This window comes from Cydia splendana, chromosome 9, assembly GCF_910591565.1.
Source record: "Cydia splendana chromosome 9, ilCydSple1.2, whole genome shotgun sequence".
Taxonomy (NCBI): Eukaryota; Metazoa; Arthropoda; class Insecta; order Lepidoptera; family Tortricidae; genus Cydia; species Cydia splendana.
In genome coordinates this window covers 19,132,263-19,159,821 of record NC_085968.1, presented here as the reverse complement: position 1 = coordinate 19,159,821, position 27,559 = coordinate 19,132,263, and the positions used below count along the sequence as shown (strand labels likewise).

The window sequence follows — 27,559 nt, the reverse complement described above, 5'->3', positions numbered from 1 at the left end:
GTTTTAATTTAAACACTCAAACTATTATTTAATTATTTAGATGCTTGGACTAAGCCAGTGGCCAGTTATCAATCTCGGCGTGCCGTATCTTAAAAAGCGCGTATGCTGTTACGTGTCGTTTAAATAGTTGTGTAACTGCCCCCTCCATATTGTTGTTATTCTTATCGCGACAAAGTGCATCGTCTGATGAACCAGTTAAGGTGTGATCTCCGATTAAAGTCTACTATGTCAATTGACTAATCGTAATCCTTATTGCACAGACATTAGATCCACCGATGGTCTGTTAAGAGTGTTGACTTTGTCTAAACAAATCGTCTTATCACAAAAGGTGTAAAATTATTGGGAGCGAGCCAAATTGACCAGGTACTTTAGACTTCGGACGCGACAAATGATTTTCGACTGGGGTTCTTAAGAGATAAGATAATGTTGATAGCTGTTGTAACCACTGACATACCACAATGATTATTTGTAACTATAATGTTTTAAGGACAAAAAGCAGAATACATGGGCGCGTGCTAAAAGTAAAAGTGCCTGATACAATTGACACGCGCTATAAGGATTTACACTTCTTTTGTTCTTAAGAGATGAGACAGTACTTAACTACCATTCTGATAATTAAATTATTTATCACTAATTAGGAGTTATGTAATTGAATTAGTGGTTGTCATTTCTTTTTAAGGATGCAACTGACAGCAAATATTCAGCACTGTCTATTTGTCAGAAAAACTGACTTTGCAGACCCGTAATTCAGACTGATAATCATTTGACATTATCTAGATCTGGCTGAGATTGGCTAAGATACCAATAAAAGTAATTGCAGTTTTTTGCATAAATAGCAAAAATCAGTTCGATAACTTTGAATGGCAACTCTAATAGTCTCTATACATATAAGTATAAGGTAAATGTGGGGAAGAGCGGCATATACCTACAATTTTTGATTGGGAAGACCGTCAAGGCAAGGACTCGTATCTGTATACGTACTTCGCTCACAGCCAGAAAAGGAAGAGCTTCGCCCTTCTGATCTTCTGTAAATGGAGTATATAACCCCATATTTAGTTTTTCTTACTATTTTAATTCTCATGTTATTTGATCTTGAGTCAAGTAATTAATTAACTCCTACGGATCACACTTATTCTGGTCATCTTGAAGCGTGAGGCGTGAGCTAGACATGTGTGTGGAATATACTGTCTGCCAGGATTCAGTATTCCTGAGGCCTTATTATGGCCTCGGCACTGGCGCCCGGCTGGCGAGTACAGTCAGCCTCGGAAGTAGCTGTACTTATTAAAGTTTTTAGGTACTTTAGTTGTAGTGTATGTAGTACAGTCAGCATCAAATAGATACCTACTCGTAATGACGGCGATTCGAAAGTAACTTTCATTTTGGAAATGTATAATTTCGATTCCTACACAAAAATATGAGAAGTTTCCGAAATTTACTAAAATTTTGCAATTTTGAAAATTTTCCGGCGACATAATAGTATTTCGAATATTTTTAAGCTGACTGTATCATGTAATTTTTAGGCTCACCGTATCATGCCTGAGGCCTACGGGCTATTAATTTTCGCTGTGCCAAAGTTTATAAGCCTTTTCGGAAGTAATATAGACATTTCATATTTCCGCAATATCGTAACTTTCTTTACTGCTTTTCAAAAGTGTGCTTTACCGACATTATAATAAAGTTATAAATCGTATACGTACGTTTGTAGGCATTCGTGGTATGAAGTTATGTTATGTGTAAAATTGACATTGCTGACATGACAATAATTGCCAAGGTAAAAAGTAAATAAAATAACACTTGTGTTTTTACCTTGGTACATGACAGTGCTAACTGATTTATGTTAAAGTTAATTAAAGCGGAGTTAAAGATAAGTTAAGTAACTGTCATTTAACATTTTTAATGATTATGTCAATTTGTACATGACAGTTAATTTAGTTAGTGCATAAAAGTGAATTTGAACCCTAAGCGCTAAGGAATTTCAGATTACATTTTTGGTTTAATGTCAAATAGGTACGTATGTTTTAATGGAGCATGTCCAACTACTAATAGGTAAAGCGGTTGTCACACTGGCAATTCATTTCCAACATTAGAATTTAGAATTATCGAAACGTCTCATAAAAAAAATCGTGTGTTTTTACAGTTCTATTAGCCGCATAGGTAGATTAACTGTCTTAATTTAACGACTAATGGCATTAACTCATACTTTAATTCTGGAAAATTGTATTTTCAATTATTTTATGTATTTAATTATGATAGGTACTTAATTTACTTCGCTTTATACCTACATACAGTATCTATAGTCCACTACTTACTTAAATACTAGAGGTACCTATTATGTATACAATAGATATAAAAATGTATGTAACAAGTCAAGACAAAACGTGACTTACTCTTGAATAGTTCTCGCAAAGACGAGTGCAGCGTTGTTATTCCCAGTACCATTATCAACACTTAAGAGGGGGCGTAAAGCCAGGAAATTAGAAGGGAACAAAAGATATGGCGCTCCGCTGAAACTGCCGACGGAAGATACGACCATCGCGAGGGTTATTAGGGGTCATCCATTAATTACGTCACACGTTTAGGGGGAGGGAGGGGGTCAAGAAAATGTGACATATTGTGACATGGGGGAGGGGGGGAGTAACAAACTTTGTGACGTCACTTTAACTTCATCAGTAACCGAAATTTTTTTTTTAATTATTTTATTCGCTGTACATTTAAATAACAAGTTTTTAAAACGATAATCGTTTTTATTCTTTTAATTTTCTTTCCTAAGCAGTTTTGGGTTATAAAATTACTAATATTTATATCGTCAAAAATAATTTGATAAAATATTAATAATACTAAGGTACTTACTTAATTCGATTTGGCGATTTCGTAGAAAAAATGTGACGTCACACTAGGGGGGAGGGGTTTGCCAAATGTGACCAAATGTGACAGGGGGGGGGGGGGGGGGGAGGGGTCAAAAAACCTAGAAATTCGTGTGACGTAATTAATGGATGACCCCTTACCATTTAACTAAATCAGGTATTAAGGCAACGTATCTACATTATTGAAAGTCTAAATAAGGTTAAACAAACCGTTTAAAAAATGCTGATGAAACGTCCCGTGATATTTTCATTGTAAACCGATGCCTACATATCTGGAATATCGAAAAAATCCAACGAGCAGCAGGATGTTATAATAATTAATAATAATAATTCAGCCTATATTATACGTCCCACTGCTGGGCACAGGCCTCCTCTCATGCGCGAGAGGGCTTGGGCTATAGTCCCCACGCTAGCCCAATGCGGATTGGGGACTTCACATACACCTTTGAATTTCTTCGCAGATGAATGCAGGTTTCCTCACGATGTTTTCCTTCACCGAAAAGCTAGTGGTAAATATCAAATGATATTTCGTACATAAGTTCCGAAAAACTCATTGGTACCAGCCAGGATTTGAACCCGCGACCTCCGGATTGAAACTCGGACGTCATATCCACTCGGCCACCACCGCTTCTTCAGCAGGATGTTATTAGAATCAAACTATAAGTGATTATTCTCATTCCTTCGAGAAATATAGGTACCAATTTTTTTTATCTAGAAACTAAAACTTAGTTAATTAAATAGTCACGGTCATTAAAGTTATCAGTCGCCTTAAGAGCAGTGTTTTCCTTGTATATTTTATTTGTGTGCCCTCGACCGCACGCGCGGGCCTTATACGGCAGTAACGAGAACGGCGAACACCACAGGGCCCTACATGCAAAACAGGGGGTTATTCCGAGAGCCTGGCAGCGAGTCGAATAGCTACTGAGGTACCTAAACTAATATAAGGATACCTTTCCAATTTAGGAGAAGTGCGGGAATGAAGCAAAAGCATTGATTGTAATTGTAATATTTGTAATCCAGTGGAGCTGAGAGATGTAGATTAGAACCAATAAGGTATTGGTAATTTCCCGCATGTCTCGTTTCATCTCCGTTCATCTCCGCCTCGGCGGAAGAGCAGCCTAAATATTTACCTTCATGGTTCTGCTATTTTTTTTGTTCTATAAATCGAATAAGATAAATATGGAACGTCACAAATTTTCAGCAAAAGCTGTTAAGAAATGCGACCTGTACTGTGAGTAAGTAGAGGAAAACAGCCGGTCACCAAAAGCATTTTTGCCCAAGCTGAAACGAGGTAACGCTTCGGTCTCTCAATAAAACGTACCTAATAAAATGCTACTGTTATAGCTATTTTGTTTATTTACTGTGTGTCACATCTAAGTTTATCACGGTTGCGTCCTTAATAGCTACTGCTGCGGGGCCCAACAAGGTCCGCTTTCAGACTTTATCTCCACCACTTAGCCCGCCCAGGGCTAAGCGGTTACCGTAGTCTACTAACGCTTGAGAGAAGTGATGCCGATCTTTGACGTCGACTGAATGCTTAGGCAACCGCCAAAATGAGAGAAGTACAGACGCCATCAGATAAACCGGAGCACCTTGGCCGCTCATAAATGTCTGAACACGCTTCTATTGTCAAGGCGCTAGAGTGGTTGTTCAGATATTTTTGAGCACCTCGGCCGCTCTGATATATCTGAAGGTGACTGAGCTTAACTATTGCAATAACATTGGACACATATTAATCGATCAAATCCATTTTCAGAAAACAATTTGCACTAATCAGAACTACAATAATGTCGAACAAGAGTTGTCGAAACTTTGCTTCATTAGTATACAGAGATTTAGTACGGAATGCCAACCCGGCTACATGACCATAGATAACAGCAATGACCATTATTGGACGTTATGCCTTTACAATAAGCTCTACAAATTGTCAGTCGACACTGTGGACAATGGTAAACAACGTACGTAGGTAATTAGAAAATACCAACGCGATAATCCACAGAAGGCGTTGTCGTTCACTGTTCCAATTTCAAAACAAATCCCAGTCAGTATAGTCACGTCTTTTGACACGTATGCCTTTTGACACTTAACTTTCTGGGCATAAGGCTTAGAGTTGTTTAGATGTTTTTGGTTTTGGTACGTGAGTCAGATTGTGTTCAATCGGAGATAGAACCAGAAGGTTGCGTAACACAGTCCGGTTAGGGCTGGTTGGTCATTTGTATTGTATCGTTTCGATGTATACCTAGGTAAGGTAAGCAAGAAGTTTAAAAATTATGACCCGAAGGAATTCGGTTAAAAAGTCAACAACATAAGGATAGAAACATAAACACAAACACCCCTACTCTATGTCGCCTGTCTGTGTCTGTATGTAGTGTGAGTGAACTAAAATGGAATTTACCTTGGATCGTAATCGTAACTTGCTATATGTATGGGTCCCTCACATATACCTTCTGCTAATAGGAATTAATAGGAATAACCAGGCAATTCACTGACGTGGTTAATGCATAGTTAATTTCAGTCATTTCCATAGTGTTTTATCTTATGGCATAGGGACTAATCTGAAGCACAACAGCATTAAAAACAATGTAACTTTATTATTCAAGAAGGAATTTTACTTTACATAAACAAACATATTCTTACGACAGCTTTGGCATACCTAAGTAAATAGTGTTTTTCAACCTCTAGCCGCATTTATGACATAAAACAATAAACGGAATAATTACCTAATTTTGACAGTGCTTTACTTTCTACAGTCTTCAGTCTAACCCTTTGACCACTAGCGGTGGTAAGGAGTAAGGACCTAAAACGTCGGGATGTATTTCATTATGCTAGAAATAATCCGATTAAATTGTTTTAAACTGAAATAAATGTCATATATACTAAGAAAAAGTGACCAAGGCCTCCAGTGCCCCAGGCTGGAATCGAACCAGCGTCCTCTGCTATCGCGGCAGATGCCTAAGCCTATCGGCCACCGGGTCACAGCGGCATCGGTCAAATTTTCCAAGTATATGCACTTCTTACTGAAGGCTTATGGCGCCCCCTGGCCATCTCCAAGGTAGAACAATATGGTTCGAACCTTCTAACTAGATCACTCATGTGAAATCGAGCTAGCGAGAGAGATGGCCAGGGGGCGCCAGTAGTCAAATTCATTCATTCTGCACCCTTACAGGCGGGAGTACTTACTTGAGTAATTGCACTTGGGGATTTTACAATAAAACTTTCATTGTATTGTCTACAGAAGAGACTTTTGACTGTAATATGTTTGACCTATTCCTTCATTCCTCAAGTTATTGGTTTACAATTCAAGTACTATTCTGAGTAGAGAAACAGTACATTGCGTAACGCAGTCCGGTTCATCATTTATATTGTGTCGATATAATTCAAGTTTTTTTCCTGGGTAGCGTTGAACCTCATTCAACGAGGAACCTGTTATTTAAATGCATCTAGACTGCGAGCAAAACCTAGGCATACAAAGGCGCCATGGGCTTAGTTTCTAAGGTGTCGATAAAAAGTGATGTCAGTTGATTCGTATAGTCTTATGTTGTAGCTGTAGCTATGCGGCGCCGGTGCCTGGCGTCTCTCATACGTAACTCTATGCAACTGGCTTGTATTTAGCGTTTCGTACAAAAAAGGAACCCTTATAGCGAAGGCCCGTCCGTTTGTCAGTCTGTTATATCTCGAGGACTACTTACGCTATGGCGTTGTACACAATTATACTTATGTATTAGTATACTTCAGGTCAAAAATCGTATTTGAAAGTTTGTAGGTGCGGAACCGAGCGAGCGAGTTAAACGAACTCGCACTTGACCGGTTTTTATTTTATTAAACACTAAGGCTCGGCCCGCGACTCTCTCGAATCCCGGGATAACAAGTATCTTAGAGTTGGCAGCGACAAATGCGGTAGTGCCACTATATCTATTCTAGTAGCAGTAGTAATAAAACACTTTATTGTACAAAAATCAAAACAAAACAGGAAAAATAACATTCGTCATTAGTACAAATACAAAGGCGAACTTATCCCTTTATGCTAAACATCGTTAAGGTACTACCACGAATTTGATGCTTGTAGTGTTGCTGTCGCACTCCGTCGCATGCCAAGTCGGGGGACTTGTGGTGTGTGGTAGGTATGTACGTCTTGGAATCGTATGTAGGTATTCATTCGAATATTTTCCTTCCTTCCGCAATGACATACCTATTAATTCCAATTTCAATAATTCCATCGACACTTAACACTACTGCGTTATGCGTTGCATTTTCCAATAGTTCTCGACTGGTATTTGACGTCTGTCTTTGGAAACATCCAAGATGATCTCATAATACCTACTATAATTAGTTGTTGATAACCTTATAAACTACCTAAGTTAACCTATCGGGACGACTGAAGTGCCGCTGATAACATGGACAAATTGATATTATGATTGATACCTACTGAGTTATGAATGTTATGATTATGACGACTCTATTGACTGGTGTAGGTCAAAGCTATCATGAAATACGTAGTTGAACTTGAATCCTGATTGACGACTGTCTGTGATTTTGATTAGAGTTGAGAGGATAGTGGACGACCACTTCCCCATAGAAACGTAGTCCCCATATTCCTCTCTGGATATTGACATTTTGATGTATATCTGAAACGGTTGCCGTGGAAACCGTAGCTGGACCGTCAACATCTTCAGAATGATGCCTCGTAGAGGGGCGAAACACGTGTCGAGTTTTGTACTTTTGGTGATGGTGTGTTATACTTATGTATTTGATTTATTTTTGTGGTGGGAGTGTGTATGAGGGAAGTATGTATTAACAGGTTATTACTTTATTAGCACTAATTGACTAACACATTATTATTTCGCGGATTAGCAAAGTAATATTTATGTTATAATTAATATGAAAAATAGGTCTTACTAATAATTTCCAACCCAATTTTTATTCGACAGGTTATTTATTTAAGGACAATAACACTGCAATATCACTAGCTGGTTCAAGTGAGATGCAGACATCTCTAATACCGTGTCTGATACCTACATAAAAAGAGCCGTTATAAGTAAGGAAACTGAAAACAGGAAACCGTTAAATGCATGACTATGTCCAATACTCGTATATAAACAACATCCAATTGATATCATCTGCAGAAAAACGCACCACTAGCATCGTAAGTGTTATTAAATTAATCACTCCGGTTTTGCATTAGTCATATAGATACAGAAATAAACAATTGGTAAAAACAAAGTGATTTTGATGAAATACCTATTTTATTTTGTCATGGTAGATTACAACTAGGGTAGGGTTGCCAATTGCCATAGGTACATCAAGGTTTCCCCTGACACTTTATTTATTTTTGTCATGGTACTCATGGTAGCATACAACTAGGGTAGGATTGCCATACATCAAGATTTCCCCTGACTCTAGGACTTTTGGTCCTTTATCAGAATTGCGGGCGACTTGTTGAGTCTCAGGGTTTTTCGAAACCTTAACTAACCACTAGGAGCTAGCTAAAAGTTTGGAGTTGCGAAGAGGAAAGGGAGGCTTAGGCTACTACATATCTACAGTTTATTGAGGGAAGTTAAGGGGCTGATTACTTAATTCAGTTAGTCAACAACAGGTTTTGGAATAAGGGATTCAATGAGCGGATTTTTGAAACAAATTACCATACTTATAGGAAATTTTCAAGGTGATGTCCGGATTTCGGTCAGGATATTCCAACTTTTCAGGTGATAACCCTAGTCTAGGGTGTCTGGCCCTTTTGTCTCCAAACTATTTATTATAATGTGTAGTTATATAGCTTTCTATATTCTATCAAATAAAAATATCGATTTTGGTCTAGCTAGCCTACTACTAACTGCGACGTAATACATGCCCAAGTTACGTCCAATCCTTTCTTAAACATGGAAAACATTGTCACGACATTGTAGTGGTATCTTCCATTGTAAGTGATCTTAAAAGGAGTAGCCGTTAAGATAACACCTAAGTGTCGCTCTAAACGGACTTGCGTTAGAATTTTTATGAGACACATTGTTTACAAATAAGGACTAGTACAAAACACTGCATTTGTAGTCACAATGTTAGTGACTATAGTCGTTTATAGAAATAAAATGACCTATTTTCCTCAAACATTTGAAATGTTGGAATACTAAATATTATTATTAGGTATTTTAAACCATAGTTCCATGAAGAAATGAGGGAACTTTTCAAAGTTTGATGGATTCAGGGTCCAGACCTTGAAATTTGAAACGTAATACCTACTACCCCAAGCGCGAAACTGTTTAGTGACTGGCTGTTTGGCCAGACAGGAACGAGTGTTGAAAAATTCTGCGTCACTCATAACAAAAACAACTCTAAAATTAACTACATACTTATAAAAAACCGACTTCTAAAAGGATTCATAAGTTTCCATAGTCGCTTATGTTTGTCTATTCGCTTATTTTGGCGAAGCGAAAGTGGAGATGGATCGGTGTCTAATTTACAGGAGTTATTAGATTTATTTAAGTAAGTAGTTACTTAGGTTCTAATGTTGATAGCAGTCTGGAACCGACCATAATAACTTCAGTCAGTTAAATCTTAAACGGTAGACCTTTCACATACCTATCTGAAAGATGAACAATCTATTTACTCAGTTTTATTTACTCGAATGTTCCAATCGAGTAATTCTATGGCCCATTTCCCCGGTGTCCGAGCCCAGAGTCAAGCCGGAGTGAAAGTATTGGTGACGACATCTTCTGGAATGCCGCCGGTCAAACCTGTCCACTCCCGGGGCGAACGCGCATCTTCGTAACATTGTTGCTGGTGCTTAACATTGGATTCTTGTTAACGAAGAGCTTTGATAATTTTTACCGTACTTAGGTACAATCTGTGAGGTAAATCAGAGGCACAGATACCTATTCGTACCCGAGATTCGTACAGTACAGTCTAGTCGCCATCAGATATATCGGAGCGGCCAAGGTGCTCACAAATATCTGATAGTAGTTAGCACCTCGGCCGCTCTTGATATATCTTTTTTTTTTTACACAAAAGGTACATGCTAACAAACAAAATTTATAATATCGCCAAACTGTAACCAATTTCTTGACAAATGAAGCGCTCACTTAACTAATCTGATGGCGACTGTACAAACTGTAGAGCTTACCCCTGTTATTTCCATACGAGTATGTTTCTTCTAGGTACAGTTTAATTTATTGGTCCTGTTACAGGGTCCACCCGGTGTATCGTTGACATTTTTTTTATTTGTCAGTCCCATTCTATCTTCTTGCGAAAACAGATTAAATACTAATCTACTTCAAAAACTTTACGGTCTTTATGTAATGAGATGAAGACCTTTTCTGTAATCCTATAGAACTCGATCACCATTTCATTGACTTGTTTCAATACTTATACCTAATTTTATAAGTACCTAATAATCATAAAACACTTAAAAACAATTCGGGCGTGAGCAAGCCGCTGTCACAAAAAAAAAACTTTTAGCAGTTCTCATCTGAGTAGAAATTAATTATTTAAATAAAGCAATAAATCAGTTTAGCACGTACTACTTCCTTACGTAGCGAATGAAATTAATGCCTTTAAAATATATCGGACATATGTCACGGCTGTCAAAAACTACTTTAACGGGCCGTTAACCGTTAATGATGAGGTAAAAGGGGGTTATTACGAACACTAGAGAGCATGAGCGAAGCGAAGGCTTTGGCGAACCGGTATAAATGAGCTCTCCGATTTATATGCCAAAATACTAGTGATGTACCGACTATTGATTTGGCCGACTAGCCGACTAATCGGCGCTCGATCGGCCGATTAGTCGGCCGACTAGTCGGCTAGTCGGCCAGATCATTAGTTTCGTATAAGTTCAGGTGAAAAACAATAGTTTCATCATAATTTAGCTTGGCTTGGTTTTTAATTTAGGTGTTCTCTACAGGTTCAAAGACCTATCACAAGAATCCTCGTTCAATTTCTGTCTTTAGTTATTTTATTTTACGATCCTGAGCAGAACGTCAGTACAGCTTGTAGGAGGTATTTCCAAGGCTCTATATCCCGTACGTAGTCGCCAGTTAAGAACCTATCCCCTGTGGTCAGCGTCTTTACGAGCAACGTGCCCTGACTAGTCTCTAAATTTTGCAATAACATTAATAGTTCCTCATGGATCCACCATTAAAAAAAAACAAAAACTGAATAATAATAAAAATATATAACTATCGAACTTGCACATGAAATTACACGAGAATCAGTTGAGATCGACCTGTAGAGGAAAACACCAGCCCACCAACATACGATAACGATCAAACGGTCAATTATATGAACAAAAGTTTTCGTTTGCACCCTGAATAGGTATTTTAGTAAAATAAACATAAAACATATGGTAAATATTGACTGCTGGTTTCTTTTTTTTTCTGCTTTTCTTTGACTAATAAAGTGCCGACTAATCGGCCATTTTTGCCGACTAGTCGCCGACTAATCGCCGACTACAAATGTGGCCGGATAGTCGGCTTTCCCGACTAGTCGGCGACTAGTCGGTACATCCCTACTGAAAATACCTTTTTATAATCTTTATGATACTATATAGGCCGATTAAGGGAACTCATTTTGTTTATTCTTTAATGATATTTATTAAATTCAATTATTCTGAAGGTCTACCACGAATATTAAAATCGAAATTTAGTTTCTGGGCGCTTTCAGAAATAAATATTGAAAACCTGATTCTTTCACATCTGGACGTTCTTGTGGGCTCATTCTACTCAGAATCGACAGCATTCTCCATCCCACCATTAAAAAAAGATGTCCCAAAATGTCCATTCCATTACGTCACGTTTTAGTATGAAAAATTTTTTCACTTGTATGTGCGTCACGTAGTGGAATGTACAATTTTCATACAAATTTTTGGGACATATTATTTTATCATCAGAATTGAATATGCTAGTGATTCTGAGTTGAAAGAACCCAAAAACACCGGGATCTGTGAGAATCGGGTTTTCGATATTTATTTCTGAAAACGCTCTTCTTCGTTTGATTTTTTCATTATTATAAGCGTTAAGACTAGGTTAAATATTTATATGGACTTTTTTTTCGCCCCAACTTTTATAATAATAAAAAAAACGAAAATGTGAAACAAAACGAAGGGCATAAGGCTTATGGCTTATAACGGGTGGGCCAAAAGGGTGTTGGCAGTTTGAAAATTGAATAAAAAAAAACTTCAAATCGTACAACATTTTTAATACTACTTTTAAAAACACAAGTTATGAACATTTTATGACTCATAATAATGTGCAGATTAGTGGCCAACCTGAGTTTCTAGGCGCTCTTGAAGGCAAAATCTCAAATTATGGATTTTTTTTTCGAAATATTCCCCTCGGGGATATTAGCGATTTTCCGAAAATTTTTCCTTTTGAGCTGCTCAAAATCTTTCGAATTTGAGTCAAAGACTACAGATTTGAGGTAATACCACAGAAAAAAAATCAAAAGGACCGAGATCGGGGCTGGGTGGTGGCCATTTGTTATCATTCCTTTCGGAAATGAGATGAGCATCTGATTGGCAAAATGAAGTTGGTTATTCGCATCATTTGGTTTTAATTCATAAACAAACTGAATGGTTTAAACCTTAAGATGCAAATTATGCTTCAAAACTTGTCGCAATGTTGAATTTTTTATTGTCCGTAGCCCAAACTCTCTTACGCGTTGATTGTTGCGGATTTTGCCGAACGCTTGCTCCACAATGTCGGCCGTTCTCTCAGAGGCTGGACGTCCGCCAGGCATTATTGCTATGGTCGAGCTGGTTGTTTCAACCATTATGATCAATTTGCGTATAACATTAACACTTGGAACCTCACGTTAATCTCGTAAATGATATTAAATGATAGTGCAGTAATCAACGATTTAGGGTTCTGGTAAAAAGCTCATACACAAAATGTAGGCTCCGTTCCTGTGTACTGCTCTATGCCAATAAAATTTCCACGAAACGAGGCGTATAGCAACATACCCCCCCACCGCACCCCGCCAAGCGGTTTTGAAAAATTCAAGATTAAAACTACCAACACCCTTTTGGCCCACCCTATATATATATATATATATATATATATATATATATATATATATATATATATATATGGAGTTGAAGCTGTCTTGCCCTGTTCTTTTAATTCATTTAATGATGACTCACGGGAGTTCATAACGCTGGTTCGCTAAATTATCGCCTCACCGACGCACGCGCAAGCTGAGAACAAGCTTGATAGCTTATCGGTCGACTATTGGACACTGAGCTAAAGAAAACCACTGTTGCCTGTAAGTGTAAAGGCTGCGGCACACTAAATTCGGATGTAAATTTCACACATTTATTATAATGAAAAAAAAAAGTGTTCGCTATTTTTAAAATACTTTACAAGCAGCTTTATTTTAGCATAAATATTATTTATGCTAAAATAACAGCAACTATCTTCATTCTTCATGGTGCAAATGACTGTAAACGTATTACTTAGAGTAACAACATTAACAACAACATTTTTACGAAAATTTCACACAACATAACACAAAACGTAAGGCAAAACTGGATCACAATTTATAAAATATCAAATATGTCAACTGTCATTTCACTTCAAATATTTTCCATCACGATACTTCTTTATTTTCCACCAGCGATAGCATGAGATTTCTTCATTTTCTAAGGCCTTTAAAACTCTTGAATTAAGGAATGCCAGGGATTTCTAGAATCAGGGCAGATTTTCGGGACCTTCAGTCCACCTCCATTTGGCAAATTTGAGCTTCCAAGAGGAATTCCGTAGCGAATTCCGTGTGTTCGGCCACACTTCTGATGTCGGGAATTGTGGGCGTACCATACAATCGGCAGCACATCAGAACCTTCAATCGTGGATGACGAGGGCCTTCAATGAAATACGATGTTCAACTCACAATCTTTACTGCACAAGACTCATTACAAATCACAGCACGCGATACGTTTGTTATCTTAAGCAAACCAGTGGATTTGACCCAGGAACGGCCACAGACGTCATCCTCTCCCGTTCGTTCTCATCGTGCTCCTTCTGAAGATTGATTGACAGCATAACTTCAATTGTTCTGGACTTCAATTGTTTTAACAGCGCACTCTATGACGTCTTGGCGGAACTGCGTCGAACGCCACTCAGGTGTACGTAACACCCTAGTTTGCTCTATTTGTCAAGGTTTGTATGATAAAACGCCTCTTGAAGGCGACAGATGGCACATTTCAGCCATTCTCCGACATATATAAATATATCGGGGATCTCGGAAACGGCTCTAACGATTTCGACGAAATTTGCTATATGGGGGTTTTCGGGGGCGAAAAATCGATCTAGCTAGGTCTTATCGAACGTGAGTTTGTTAGTTTAAATTTATATTGATTTTGATTTGATTTTTGATTTCTATTCAATAATATCTATTAAATATGTACACAAAAGAAAGTGTTATACAGACTTCCTCTCTGGCCTCATTTATTTATTTTTTTTGCAGTAAAAAATCCGCCGCAAAGTCCAAAAACCTTAGATACCAAAGCGCGAAGGATGACTCCTCTGACAGTTTATTTTTATTCATCGCATTCTTATGGACGGAAATGGGGAGACTACACTTCCGCGTTAAGTGTGTCCCAGACATAACACAGTAACGACCAAAAGTACGTACCTACATTTTTTGTGGACACACCCACGCCACGCAGAATCCACCTTAATATTACAGTTATCGAACAGCGGGTGATTTGTTTGTTTGATCAAGATGTGGCTTCGAATGCGTGTAAAAAATATAACTACTAACAGCATCAGTGTTAACCAGCAATGGACCTTATGTCTTGGCAATAAGGTTTACAAATTGAATTTTATGGTTAACAGTGTGGACGGTAGTATCATCCTTAAGAGTCATACGAGCGTAGCCTAAGTCATACAATCGAAGTTACATAATAAGAATAGAATAAAAAATTTTTTTACTGTTTATTATAAATAAAAAAAATTACAATTTCTACGGACAGACTTAGCCTAATCTAAAATATAATAGGTTTAATAATATAATTTATTCGCAAGCACAAACAAACGAGACAACATATGAAACTTGGCATGTATTACATGTATTCAAGAAACATAATAATATATATTTCCGGCTGCTTTAGCTACTAGTTATATTTGCTAGAAATTAAAATAACTACAAAGAAATTAGAGCGATTAGAAGTTTTACATAAAAAGCTTCTACTCGCTTAATTGCTTTGTAAAACAATTTTTAGCAACAAAGGCCTACTATATTGGACATAGATATATGTTAGGTAAGTGCATACATGTTTATGCCCATTTTCATGTAATTTAAGCGTGTCTTTTTAAAATGTGAGCGTAATTTCGATTGTATGGGAGCGAATTTTTGGCGGCCAGTTCGTGAGACTCTTAATATGAACATAAAAAGTTATTAAGCACAACCGAAAATTGCATGGTCGTTTAGAGATTTAAGAGTCAATCGACCATATAATTAAGTTAAGTAATACAGGTTAATATAAATGTTTGTGAGTGCACATAATATATGCAATTATCTACTTAAGAATATACATAATTAACTTATTTGAAATGAAAAAAAAAACTATTACTTACTAAGCTATGCGGCTTATAAACATGAAAATGTTAAAATTTTATGAAGTTAATTAAGTCATCTCCTCAAATAAAAAAAAAACAACAATCTGCTGAAAATTTAAGCCCCATATAATCGAAGGGAAGAGCATTTCTCAGACGCGCGTTGATGTCGTTTGTTATAGTAGTATAGTATAGTAGTAGTAGATTTTGCATAATCAATATTATAGTTCTCTAAGTCGTTGTATAATACATATTTCAGTTCACTTAAATGTGTCACAGAGTATCCAATATCAAAATGTGTGCCAGTTTGATCTATGAACTCCTATATGTATAGATTGTATAGGTATAATCCAAAGACGAGTATAAATTAAAAACAAAAAATACCATTATAATCTCACGTTTAAAGCCGCGCCTGACTGAGCCAAAAGACGTACTGTAGGTACTTAAAATAGTTAGGTACGTTACGAATGATGAACGATAGTATCGCTAAGCTCTTTGTATTATCGACACCTTTTAAGGCAAGCAGCTACATAGCTCAGCTTAAAGCATTGTCCATTTCTTTTGTGTGGTGTTACAAGACAGCCGTGCGTGATTCGTGATAAATATTTACTGGTACATAGTGTACCTCATAAAGAGGCCAAGTACACTCTCCGTTTTGTTTTGACATAATTGCTAAGTGAGTAGTTACGTATAGGTACACCGTTTGTTTAAAAAATACTTTAAACTTACTAAGAAATGATGATGATTCTATTGTGTTTTAGGAAAACAATCTGATATTTGTGGAGAACATGGTTTACTGGAGTCCGACAAGGCTTAGACTAAGCTGAACTCTACACCGACTTTGCAGTCACAAAGTGTCGAATTGTCAATATTTTTATAGGAAATTGACGTTTTTTATGTCACTATCGCTTGCCAATCGGTGCAGTGAGCTTGGTGTGCCACTCAGCTTGGAAAATAGTGAGCAAAGTCGAATTTTTCGCAGCAGAATTGAGTTTTCAACATCAAATTGGATCTGCTGAGATGAAAAATAATTAGTTACCTTCTGCACGACGAGAGGGGTGCCGAAGTCCTTGCCTCCCTGCAGCCGGAAGCCCAGAGGCTCCGGGCCCGCCTTGTTGAGCCGCACAGTTAGCAACTGTGCCATCTGTTGACAATAAACACTACGTTAATACACGGATCAAAAATTAGGTCAGTGTTAACTCAGGGAAGAGCATGCATCAGATGTCAGGAAAGAGAGCGCCATTTTGAAACAATGACGGATGAGAAGGGACTCATTTATTGAACGGTATCTACTAGTCTTACTACACTATTATATAATGTTTTTGAGTTGTTATAGTTATAGATACGTACAATACTGCCTGCAAATATACTATACCTTCTACTGAGCGCCACCAATAAATAATCTTTTCACCTCAGCAGCTCGAACAAGGGTACTTTGCTTCTTAAAAACAGTGAGCAAAATGCGATTTTGCTCACTGAGTGAAACAAAATGACATTCAAGTGACCTTTATAGTCAAATGTCATTTCAACATGCGGGGTCTAATACAAGTTCGATATACTTCTATTATTTCTGTCCCTCTAGGTATGTTCTCACTGCTAGGGTGAAAAATTTTGTGTACTACACGAGATCAAAGTTATTAAGTTACTCGCTAAGCTCGTGAATCTATTATAGAATCTTTCGCTTGCACGGGACTCAAAATAAGCACTCGAAGAAATATCAAACTTTGATCTCTTGTTGTACAAATAACTATTATTTACTTGCAACCTAATACAGAATTATGTAAGCCTTACACTAAATTACAAAACAAACAATAAAAACTTAGGTAAGTATATTAGGTTTGTATCAGTTTCATTGGGATTGAGCCTCTGTTTCCTGAACTAGGACAAAGCCTGTAAGTACAACAATAACAATAACTCCTATGCATATAGCATAGGGTTGCCATAAGTGTGGGGACTCAGACCGGGACATTTAAAGAAAACCGGCCAAGTGCGAGTCGGACTTGCGTCGCGTTTAAAGGGTTACACAATTTGTAACAATGTATTTTTTCATGTGAAACGTGAGTGAAATGTCTATAATTAAGTCCGACTCACGCTTGACTGCACCTTTCTAATAGGTTTTCCTATAGATAGGTAAAGAACTATTTTGTGTTTTTTTTTTCAAAATTTTAGCACATTAGTTTCGGAGATAAATTTTCCATGTGTTTAAATGATTATTCATTGACCAGTCAAGCTACCATGTAGATTCAGGGGATTCAGGGTCAACCAGCAAAAAACGCGAGCGCAGCGAGCGCGAAATTTTTTGACAAAATTGTGAAAGCGTGTTAAAAAGGCCGGGCCGGGCCTAAAAATCCGAAGTTCCCCAGTGAGGCTAGCTTTCATGCGAGGTCGAAGCCGTGCTTCAGGATAAGCTCAGCTAGAGCATAGACGCCAACCAATGTCCATTGTATTAAAAAGCGAAACCGCAGGCCGAGCTTGGCGCAGCGAGGTCAAAGGCTAAGCTGAAGAAGAGGAGATTTGGAAGACAAACCAAAAATTTAGGTAAAATGTGAGGCTGAAGGTCGAGCTCAGAAATCTCCACATTACTTAATAAGCCCGAAGCGTACTTATAACCAGGGATGTAACGGATGTGGTTTTATCGGAACCGAAAACGGAAACAGATGTTTTCAATTTAGTTTAACGGAACCGAAAACGGAAACGGAACCGAAAACGGAAACAAAACCGAAAACGGAACCGGAACCAGAATCGGAGCCTGACTTTTAACGATGTAGTCGTTTTCCCCTTTCTAGAATAAACCTTCAGACAAAGTTTACACTTAGCCGTGTCCCCACTAACTTCATCAAAATAGTTCCAAATCGAACTTGATTTCGGCTTCATTGTGCGTTTTTTTACACACTAACATTCACCACACACACTACACACAAGTCAGTAGTCAGTGCACAACAGAACACATACGATTTTAATTTTAATAATTTTGATTGATTGATTGATTAACACGAATAAAACAAAGTATACAAACAAACAACAAATTAGCGTAGCACGTGGCAAGCGGGGCGATGAGCGAATGACTGGTATGATGCTTGTATTTGATGTACGCCGCCGCCGCGCGAAGCATTGACATCCGTTATAACTTCCGTTTCAAACATAACGGAACCGGAACAGAAACGGATGTGTAATACCAAACGGAAGTTCCGCCTTAACGGAAACGGAACCGGAGCTCCGTTACATCCCTGCTTATAACCAGCGCGGTGAGCTTTCATGCGACGCAAAAGGCCAAGCTTCTCAAATCAAATTTTTATATTTGTTAAAAATTAAGCGACGCCGAAGGTCGATCTGTAAGAAAGCAGCGCTAGTGTTACTCAACAATAATATGTGACATATGTACAAGAGTTACTCGGAGGGCCGAAGTTCCATTTATGAGGTTTTAGGCCCTTGGGAGCCTGAAATACAAGCTCTACATTACAGACTTTAAAAGGTATAAAATAACATAATTTACATAATCATCTAATTATTGTGTGTCTGAGAAACTGATATTGGACATTAGGTAAAAGTAGGTACCATAAAACATTTTTTTTTTATTTTGGCCATATGAAACGTAGAAATGTAGGTATATTATTATTTACCAAGTCCAGCCCCCTACTAAATAACTATGATTTTTAAACCGGGACAATTTTCTTATCGGCCGGGACGCCGGGACACCGTGCTTCAAACCGGGACATGTCCCGGCGTACCGGGACGTATGGCAACCCTAATATAGCACCACTTTCTGGCAAGTGGTGGACAAGTGTGTCATATACTTAAGAGAAAAGGTGTATGCCGACACCAGTGCGACAAGACGATCGTCATAACCGCAGACCCATTATCGAGGGTGGCCTTTAGCGGTTCATCGGTGAGCGATAAACTCTCATAAGTGCGTGATAAAAGTTTTATACACAAATGCGAACCTTGTGGGGGGCCTTTTAAGCGGATAGTCGAGGACACCTTCTCCGTACAAAAAGTAGTCCCCATTTTTCATTCATTTCATTTTTACACAATTTAATGTAGGTAAGTACATTCGACGTCAAAAATATGTTTACGTTTTTCGCCTTATTACAAAGGAGTAAGGTGCAAAAGTGTAAACATAACTTTGACGTCGACTGTACATATACGAGTATTAACCGTAACCCCTTCCTTTAAATTATTCGATTTTTTTATAGTATATAGGAGCAAAAAACTAAAGTTCATAAAAACTCTTATGTTATAATAATCATCAAATTATGCAATCATATTTTCTAAAATATATATCCCGAGAGGAAAATGGGGACTACGTTTGAATGGAGGAGTCTGCTTCCACTATCCTCTTAAAAGCCTATTGACAAGTAGTAAACCTGTCATAAATTCATCGCTCTTAACTTTGCAGTCCAAACAGGACCCGAAGCTCTTAGCATCCATTACGCCTGGATAAGACAAGTCATAAATCCTCAAAGAAAGAAAGTAAATTGGCGATTAAGATGACGGGGCATTAGCTTGGCATTTGATCGACCTAATTGATGATTTATTTTCTCCCAGCCGGGCCCGCAGACATCGTGCGATCTATTTTATCTGTGATCAAAATCTAAGTGCGAACGCAGAGACATTAGTGAAAGGAGGTGAGCAAAACTTTCGATTACAGGTACAAAGAATAAACAATAAACGAATCATTTATCAATTTTCTTCAACAGGTCTTTGATTTCTCTTCGTGATATACTGGGATTTAATTAAGGAATCTTGTCGTACGATCTCGTGGATGCCTTCATTCTTGGCTGAACAGTGACCTATCCGATCAATTATTTCCAAATCATAGAAACGGATGTAATCTATATAAATATAGAAGATAGCACAGACATACCTCTAGAATGAAAATAAAGTATTTACTCGTACCGCGGTTGAAAAATAATGCATTTCCAGCACCAAGAGGAATTGTAAACTGAAATAAATGTCATATGAAAGAAAAAGTTAGTGCCCAAAGCTGGAATCGAACCAGCGTCCTCTGCATTACCGACGAATACCTAAACCACTCGGCCACCTAGGTCACGGCGGCATGGATCGAATTTTGGTAAAATAAAATGGTATCTTGAAATCGATCTAGTTTCATTAGGTAGGAGGTTAATAACTTTAACTACGACGTTAACTTTTAACATTGGATACCAAAAAACTACAACTTTTTGGTTAAGTCATTTCATGCATCCAGCTTAGCGAGATTTTGCTTTTTTACTGTCATTTTCTGCATGGGCCAGAAACGTGACACATGTATAATTTGACTGCGTAATTCAGACAATAGAAATGATTTGAGATGCGTAATAACTACTTACGCGTAATCGAAGGTAAGACTTACTGTCTTACTCTAATCCCCTTGTACCGAAATGGCCATAAGCTTAAAATAAACACGCCATTATGATGCAATAAGTATTTTTCAGACAAAGCACTTTGAAAGTGAGAGTAAATGCATAACCTTGTAAAGGGCGCTTGCGTATGGCAGACGATTGACGAATCATTGGCACCATCATAATATAATCAACTCTCACTCGATCGCGGGGTGACTCATGTCATTTATTTTTATTTTGTTTCATGTCATGTCTTCATCAAGGCGATGTACGCAGATTCATCTTAAGTAATAAGTAAATAAACAATAAAATTTAAGTTCTAAACTTGACTGGATATTCAACTTTACCACAAAGCAATATGGTCGAAAAACATATACCTATTGATTTAAAGATTTATATTAAATCACAATAAGAGTTGCACTGTATTTCGCTCAACATGTGTCTCTAGTACGTTCTGTAGTACATTACTCGTATAACTACAGTAGGTAAATAGAGTTAGACCAAGACAAGTCTGCAACGATTTTGATAGCATACGCAGTGCAAGTGTTTTTTATAAGTACGTCATAATTTCACAGAAGTTCGCCGTTTGAAATAACACTTGCACTGCGTGTGCTGTCAAAATCGTTGCAGACTTATCTTGTTCTAACTCTATCATGTTGTAACATTTAAATGAGGTTGTGATATAGTTATAATGTAAGTATGTAGGTACAAAAACTATTGGAGCACAATTATCCAGTGTGGAGCAAAGTAGGCACATTTTACGCTACTGCCTGATACGATCTGCGTTCAAGCCTCATTTAGATCTTTTTCTCCGCACTTATTGAAATTAAATGCACTTGGTGAATTGCGCATTCATCCTTCGACGCATCGGCTCCAATCAAAAGGTCGCGACACTCTTCAACTGACATCTCCATCAATTCTCACAATAAAAAGACGAAACAAGTCGTTTGTTGTTAATGAGGAGTCATTCAGGCGCCTCTGACAACTTTTTGTGCTCGTTTAGCGCTTACAAAATAGGCACGCTTGTACTTGACCGCATAGGGCCGCCGCAGACTAGCGACTTTGGTGGTGTTTGAATTGCTTGATACGATTACCATGCGATCTGAACCTGAATATTCCTCAAAAAGAGGGGGAGAAGACAGGTCCTGTCAGCAGTTATTAAGTAAGGTACAAGGTTTATATATACTTAGAACAATCAGCAGCAGAAGTAGGGTGGTTAACGTTTGTATGGGAGTTTGAACTCTAGCTAGAAGAAGCGGGTGCCCCTCATTTTGTTACACTTATTATATTGACAAAATACGCCAAGTTTTATAATCTTATCTCAACTACAAGGGGGTGCTCAAACACTTTGAAATTTTTCAAAGTTGTATGAAATCCAAAAAAAAAATATATTTTTTTAGATTTTTATGTAAGTAGTCGTTTTAACATTATTAGAAAGTGTGATTTAAAAGTTATTAAGTAAATAAACATTTTTATTTCTATTTTTTATGAGTTTTTTAGGTGAAATTCAAAAAATCTTACTTTTGAAAAATTACAAAAATAAGAAATAAAAATGTTTTTCTACTTTAAAACTTATAAATGACTGCAAATAGTGTGAAAACAGATACTTAAATAAAATTCTAAATAATAAATACTTTTTTTTGGGTTTCAATACAACATACAAAATTTCAAAGTGGTTGAGCACCCCCTTGTAGTTAAGATAAAGTTACGAAACTTGGTGTATTTTATCAGAATAATAAGTGTAACAAAATAAGGGTGTGCCCTGTAGGAAAAAAAATGTTTTTTGAACCACCCTAAGCAGAAGACCAGAAGTTGCTAAGCGACGGAGGTGTTCAAAATGAACTTAACACAATTTTATTGTTAAAAGATAATGAAAGTATGGGGCTGTCCATAAATTACGTCATCGATTTTTGACGATTTTGGACCCCCCCCCTATAATCATCCAAAAATCATGCTTCAAATGACCCCATTTCCTCCTACTTCATGCTACCGTCATCCGATGTCCAGAGCCCCCCCCCCCCCCCCCCCCCAATTTGAAATGACGTAATTTATGAATAGCCCCTATGTGCATGTTCAAAAAAAAACTCAAAAAATCTTTACCTCTACTGATGAGCGTTTCCAAATGAGTATTTTATCACCTCACGTGTCTCTACACGAATTAGATATTTACACACTATCTCTATGGTGTCCGTTCGCATACAAACTAAACTAATTCTCGTGTAATCTTAATAGGGCTGAAGGAGTTATTGCCTTTTGCGAGTGAACATAGGACAAACGACTTAGGAGATTACTTATTTATAAAACATCTATAATTCGAATGCTACCGTTACCCACAGGTAAAGCAAGTATTAAACTTCATTTATAACCACTGATAAATCTATAAAAATCTGTGAGAGCACAACAGAAGCTATAAATGGTAAAGCAGCTCTATTCTCTCGAAGAATGCGGGCCGTCCTGACGTTCCTAACGATAGTCTTTTTGCTGTCATCTCGTGCCTATTCTCGATGGCGTCGTTAGAACGTCTTATCTATGGAATGCAATGTTTAATTATATGCTCGAAGACGATTAGGTACAACACAATATGTCAGCGTGTCGGGTAAAGTAATAATATGTAAATAAGTAAATATTGTTAGACTATAACTATCAACCTACATAGTTCCATAATAAGCCCAATAGCGCTGTGGACACTAGGCATCGATAATTCGATAAATAGTAAAATATAAAGTAGGTCAGTCGCCATCTGTTATATCGGAGTGGCCAAGCCGAGGCGCTCAAAAATATCTGAATACGCACTGTAGAGTACGACAATATAGAGCACCCTGGCCGCTCCGATATTTATAATAGCGCCTGTACATTTAAAACTCAGGAAAACCGACGCTCATCACACAAATAGTTTCTTTTAAGCCTTCTACCACCCAAAGATAGTCTGGAATAGATCGCTCCTGCGACAAGACCGCTTGTTGTTACCTAGTTTTCTTTATACATATTTCCTATATGATTGTTACCGGGTGTCCCATACTGGGATTCTAACCTACTACTACAAACTACCAGCTTCCCAGAAAGGCAAGCCAACTAGGTAAACTCGCCATTAAATTCCATATTTTCGTAGTAAATTTTTTTGCAGAAGCATTTTAGAATCCGTACTTGGACTTGACACACTTCCTAAAGCAAACTAAGATAGTCTGCCAACTGCGTCAATTTAAATTTGCTTATGGAATCTAACCGTTCATACTGTTAACAGACTTATCGTAGCCCTTATGTCTACGAGATAAGGTCGACCATTGATTTGTTAAATATGTTAGCACATTGTAAACTAAGATGCGCACCACGCTATGTGTATTGTATAGTTGCAGTATTTACATAAGTCTAACCACAGAGTTGAAACATAGACAGAGGATCTCTTAAAACAAAACTCTTCATAACAAGCCGGCGGTGTCGCACGTATCACAACTTATCAGTTATCGGGTTTGGACAAATTTACCCTCGAGTTGTGAAACTTATGAATGTATACGTATTGCACGTAAACATTTATCGGCGTGTTATGAAATCACCGTTCCTTTCAAAGATTCATCAATTGTACTAAATGTGTAAAGTCTAAGGCAAATTCGTACTTTGAATTTGACAGCTAATTTAGATGGCGCTGTACAGTTCCGTGCATTATTCGGCAACTCTGTTCATCAAAACATCTCGTTTGACATTCAGTTATCACAAAACATAGGGCGCCGTACAGCGCCATCTTCTTCAGCTGCCAATTAGAACGTTTTTTCTTAAAATTTACACATCTTATACATATTATGATAAATTACTTCACCGATTTGTTACGTCTGTTTTCTATGGAACAGCCGTTGTTTTTTCGCGATTTCGTGGTTGGCCCCATAGTAAAAGTTTTTGAGTATGACTTACATATTGGTATGGTCAGACATAAGTAACAAAAACACCCTATATAATCAATGAACCTTCGGTTTCGTGTCAGCCACTTTACCTCTGTCTACCTTTCTACTCCGTGAGCCTTCCACTTTCCATTACGTTTGTGCGTAGTTTAGCACAGCCTTGTCAAGCCGCCGGATGAAAGTAAAAAGGTAAACACGGCCCTGTGACCTACACAAGGTGAAATAGATCCATTGGTAAGGGATTTCCTTTTTTATGATATAGGATAGGAGGCAAACGAGCAGACGAATCGCCTGATGGTAAGCTATTACCGTTGCCCATGGAGACCTGCAACGCCAGAGGGGTTGCAGATGGGAGTACGCATTTTTCATGAAGGTTTGAAGATTGGATCGGTCCGGAAATACCTTCCTACCGCAGGCGGCAGTTCACCGATTTGTTGGTTTACTGTTTAGGTCAGCTAAGCTCAGACTCTTAAGAAGAAGAAGCTATTAAGCTACGACTCAGCTTCTATCTATCATTTCTTTCTACTTCTTCTGTCTCTTGGCAGCAAAGGGTTATCTAGTAGGTATGTTGGGTAAGTACCTACTTCAAGTTTACCGGGTTAATATCACGGGCAGCGCTTTACGAACATCAAATTTTTTTGTACACATCTTTGTCGAATTTTCTGCACATTTAGATGATATATATTTTTGATTGTTTGGTATATAATATGATAATATCAATCAGGGAACTTTACCAAATCAACAGAAATAGGTATATGATCAAAATTTCGAGACATTTCGTCAAAAATCTGTCCAAATAATTATCGACAGAACAGGATAAAAAATTAAAAACTAATCGATATCTTTTTACCGACTTCAGAATAAAGCTTCAATGACACTATTTTTTTCTATCAAATATTGGTTTTATCCGAACTATCTAAATATTAATTATTCTATGACCGTTAAATCAGCAAAAAACTTGACGTAAAAATTCCAAGAACGCGATCAAGCAACGAACCTATGTTTTTATTTAGTTAGTCATGCGTTAATCGGTGACGTCACACGATGACTAACGTATGAGGGTCGCGGTCAAACCTGCATGGTTATCTCGATTCGGGTGAGACGATCCTTTGTCAGGGAAAAATGATGCATCATACGTTGAAGACAATTGGACCAAGTATACTTGTGTAAAAAAGTAACAGCCATTTTTCGAGTTCAGCAGCCAAAATGACAAAAACGGGACCACTATTTATTTAGTCATGTCCGTCGGTTCAGTATATTTCACAGCTATTTTTTATTACCATTAGAATCTGACGAGCGAGAAAAATACAATTGGTCCAAGAAGGCTACCCTGCGCAAAAAACGAACAGTCGTATTGCATTATTAGGTAGTTAATTATAGAGAACTATATAATTAAGCACGTAGATAAAAAGCTAACGGTTGCGTCTTAATCATAATTCGGCTACGCCTATAAAACTTGTCTCAGAACTCTTAGTGCGCTTTCACATTGTCCGATCCGATACCGGATGTCGGATGAACTTTGGAGAAAAACAGAACAGAACTAGAAAATGCCCCTATGGCATCAAGTCCCTTTATTTTTGCATACACTTTCTTTTGAACAACAAACAATAATTAAATGTATAAAAAAGTATAAAGACATTTTTTTTATAAATTTTCTTGAGAAAGAGATGCACGCTACCGACTCGGCAGTGCCGTGAAACAAGGTCAATCAGTCGTTTACCTATACTGAGAGGGCATATTCAGTAACGCCAAATCAATTTGATATCATATTTATTTAAACTTTCCTTATTTTTGTCTGGATAGAGAAATTGTCAGAGCCTAGGTGACAATCGTTGATAAAAACGCCAATCGAAACTTAAACAATGTATGTTATGTATGGAAACAGCCACGTGACTTTTCGTAGGATCTGTCATTCCCTATACATTTTTCTTTTTGTTTAGGGTTTTTCGATGTACGATTGTCAACTTGGCTATAGGCTAGGTAGTTTGGTGTAGAAGAACATTTGCCAGACTCGAGAGTAAATCAGTTGAAGATTGATATGAGCTCCACATCTCCACAATCCTAAAGACTTCTCAACAAATTAATTATATATTATTTAGGTACTTTAGTAGGAAATTACAATAAAGCTATTGAAACCTGAAATCAAAAAACTACAACAGAATGAGGGACAGTGGTTCCTTCATTCATTCTGTTTTTGAATGAATGAAGGATTGGTTTTGAATGGGTGAGGGTAATTCGAACAACTATTTCCTGCCACCAAGAAAAAGAGAACATATCTAGGTACTCGTAAATGTTCATAGCGTCAAATAAATAAATATAAGTTTTTAGAATGGGATTTATTCTAAAAACTTGCAAATAATTTGATGTCAGTATTGGTGCGGCTAGATCACAGTTACGTGCACTAATATCAATACTAAATTGGTATAATATTCTGTTTCTTGTTATGCCGCCGTGTAATTGACACTGACAGTTATGATTGTTAAGCGTGGTTGTGGGAGGCACTTAATTAAATGGCGAGTAACTACAGTTTAGATATGATGAAGACATCAAATCATTTGCCTAGTACAGCCACAGCCATCAGCATCAAAAGTAATATGACTACGCTTACGCTTCAAAAGTATCTACATACATCCTCTGAGATATATCTGACCGCGACATATACCTTTTCAAAAGTATCTACATCCTCTGAGATATATCTGACTGCTACATATACTTTTTGAAAAGTATCTACATCCTCTGAGATATATCTGACTGCGAAATATACTTTCTCAAAAATATCTACATCCTCTGAGATATATCTGACTGCGACATATACTTTAGAACTCGAAGTGTAGAGAATACCTAGATAAGCCTAAAAATTATAATATCGACACGGACAAAATGCCGAAAATATGTGTACTCGACCTTATTAGTTATTACCTAGA

The 27,559-nt window shown here is 37.5% G+C and overlaps 1 protein-coding gene across 4 annotated transcripts in view; it reads right to left on the bottom strand.

Annotated features, from left to right (window-relative positions):
* LOC134793813 (PDZ and LIM domain protein Zasp) overlaps positions 1–27,559 on the bottom strand; it is a 73,868-nt gene that overhangs the window by 18,938 nt on the left and 27,371 nt on the right. For all 4 annotated transcript variants that reach the window (XM_063765500.1, XM_063765501.1, XM_063765498.1 and 1 more), the window contains exon 2: positions 16,446–16,550. In XM_063765500.1, coding sequence (XP_063621570.1) covers positions 16,446–16,550 — 105 coding nt within the window. The remainder of the gene's footprint in view (positions 1–16,445; positions 16,551–27,559) is intronic.